The sequence below is a fragment of the Achroia grisella genome, unplaced genomic scaffold, assembly GCF_030625045.1.
Source record: "Achroia grisella isolate CSIRO2021 unplaced genomic scaffold, CSIRO_AGI_Agris_v1 utg729, whole genome shotgun sequence".
Taxonomy (NCBI): domain Eukaryota; kingdom Metazoa; phylum Arthropoda; class Insecta; order Lepidoptera; family Pyralidae; genus Achroia; species Achroia grisella.
This window is the reverse complement of record NW_026713004.1, coordinates 426,065-428,565: the sequence shown is the minus strand read 5'-3', so window position 1 is coordinate 428,565 and position 2,501 is coordinate 426,065. Positions and strand designations below refer to the sequence as shown.

Here is a 2,501-nt window from a genome sequence, read left to right as displayed (position 1 = left end):
CAATATACGTAGCTGGATGGCTTCTTATGTTGTCATATGCTATATTTGAAGAGATCTCTTTCTGATATAAACCTACACTTGCTCACATACTTGGATAACAATATTTTATTAGAAATGTAAATACAATAATATTTAATAATAAATTTAATGAATGTTTTTCTATATAACACGGATAAAAACAATAAGCGTAAGCTTCGCGTTTAGTATACATTATTCAAATAGTTATTGAGACTGAAAACCCATTATAAACCTAGTAACGATAAAAAAAAATAATATATTTTTTGACATTGGAATTTTATACAATTCCCCAAATGAACCAGTCCAATAAATATATGTTATTTTTTTTACCAAAAACTAATGTTTTAACACTTAGAAACTATGTCTTTGTTATTAGCATAAATACATTCATATAACTCAAAAATATGAACCAAAAGTATAAATATATACCTACAAATAAACTATACACAATATTACTGAATAAGCTGATGTAGAAATCATATGCTTAACAGGACAGACCCTCTGACCTTACAGACGGACGAATGGCAACGGACATAGGCAATTTTTATCTCTAAAACTAAACTCTAGAATTCCGTGTAATAAGGAATGGTTTATGCAGATGAAGTCGCGTGTAACAGCTAGTATTATAGAATCAAAAATCATTCACAGCATGGTTACTCCTTTACACATTTCTCTGAACAAACAAACACAATTCAATTACCAACATTCAATTACCTACATCCACAATGATACGACAAGTGCTTTTTGTGTTAACAATCTGTATAATATTTCTAGAAATACAAAGAACAAACTCATACAAAACTTTTAAGGATTTGAAAAAGCGATACAAGAAAATTGAGAATGACGATTTCACTGCGTCCGACGTTCTGGTTGGGAAAGCAATGGATTTCATTTACTCAAACAAAACTATTATGAGTCTAATAGCCAGAGAATTGTGGAATGTTGGCTCAAAGGCTATTGATAGAATTGTTGAAATGAAAGGTAAGTTTATAAAAGAAACTTCAAATGAAACTGTATAATGTGCAGAACTTGTTAAATTGTGGAATGTTGGCTCAAAGGCTATTTATAGAATTGTTGAAATGAAAGGTAAGTTTATGAAAGAAACTTCAAATGAAATTGTATAATGTGTAGAACTTGTTAAATTGTGGAATGTTGGCTCAAAGGCTATTGATAGAATTGTTGAAATGAAAGGTAATTTTAAGAAAGAAACTTCAAATGAAATGTATAATGTGCAGAACTTGTTATTTTATTGATTAATTAACATTATACATATAAATAAAATCGGAGTGTCTGTTTGTAATATTGAAATAACCGTTTTTTACTACGTGCATACGAATATAAATACGGTACATACACCAAAGCTACTCGCCCCGGCTTCGAACGGGTGTACATGTATTATATATAAAAAATTTCCACACGAATTACTTCATCTATTAAAAAGAATCCCCTTCAAAATCCGTTGCGTAGTATTAAACATTTAAGCATACATAGGGACGGACAGACAGCAACAGCGACTTTGTTTTATACTATGTAATGATTATTAAGAATAAGATATATAAATAGAATATACTTTATTTGCAATATACAGTAAGTTAACACACATTATTATAATGTATTAAATTATACATACGAATTTTGCATATAGGTAATTAATTTTAAATGAATACTAGTTGACCCGGTAAATGTTATTTTGCCATATAAAATAAAATACTAATATAGCTATAAAAATAGGGGTTGGTGGTGATTACACTATGATATACATATATATAATAAATTAAATTAATTATCAGTTAAAATACAATGCCTTCTATGGGAATAATATTGTCATATATAAATTTATATATTAATATTAATAGACTAGTCTTACTAATATAATATAAACTCGAAAGTATGTGAGTATGGATGGATGTTTGTTACTCTTTGACGCGAAAACTACTGAACGGATTTAGATGAAACTTTACAGTATTGTAGCTTATATATTAGAATAACACATAGACTATAATTTAAAAAGATATTGTGGAAATTGGGCGAAATATAATGATAAATGTCGAGTCAGACTATCACAGGTCTAGCTGACCTTCACATCTTCGCCTGAGACTCATATTTTTGTACCTCTTCTCAAATAACAAGATATAAATTATTGGCGACTCTTTATTTATAATTTTATTCGTATTTTTCAGGTCCTGACCGCAAGAGTTGAAATAAGAAGAAATAATATAGTAACTTAATACACAAAAACTATAAAAAAGTAAATAAAAACTGTTTTCCATAAAATTATTTTGCTTTATTTCAATTATTATGATTCACCACGCCGCCTTACAGGTAATAGGCGCGGATTCTATTCCTGGTATAATACAAACATTTTTTTCATTAGTACCTAGCAATCTGCGTGATTTCTACATTAAAAATATTAATTAGTTATTTAATTATTTTATCAGTTGTCTAATGCCCATAGTATAAGCTCTACTCTGCAAAACACATAT

The 2,501-nt window shown here is 28.5% G+C and overlaps 1 protein-coding gene across 1 annotated transcript; it reads left to right on the top strand.

The window, feature by feature from the left end:
• The first annotated feature begins 743 nt into the window (after nucleotides 1–743).
• Nucleotides 744–2,244, top strand: LOC131850314 (uncharacterized). Its single transcript, XM_059200513.1, has 2 exons — nucleotides 744–999; nucleotides 2,199–2,244. The coding sequence occupies exons 1-2, from the start codon at nucleotides 744–746 to the stop codon at nucleotides 2,216–2,218; spliced, it is 276 nt and encodes a 91-aa protein (XP_059056496.1). The 3' UTR covers nucleotides 2,219–2,244.
• The last annotated feature ends 257 nt before the right edge of the window (nucleotides 2,245–2,501 follow it).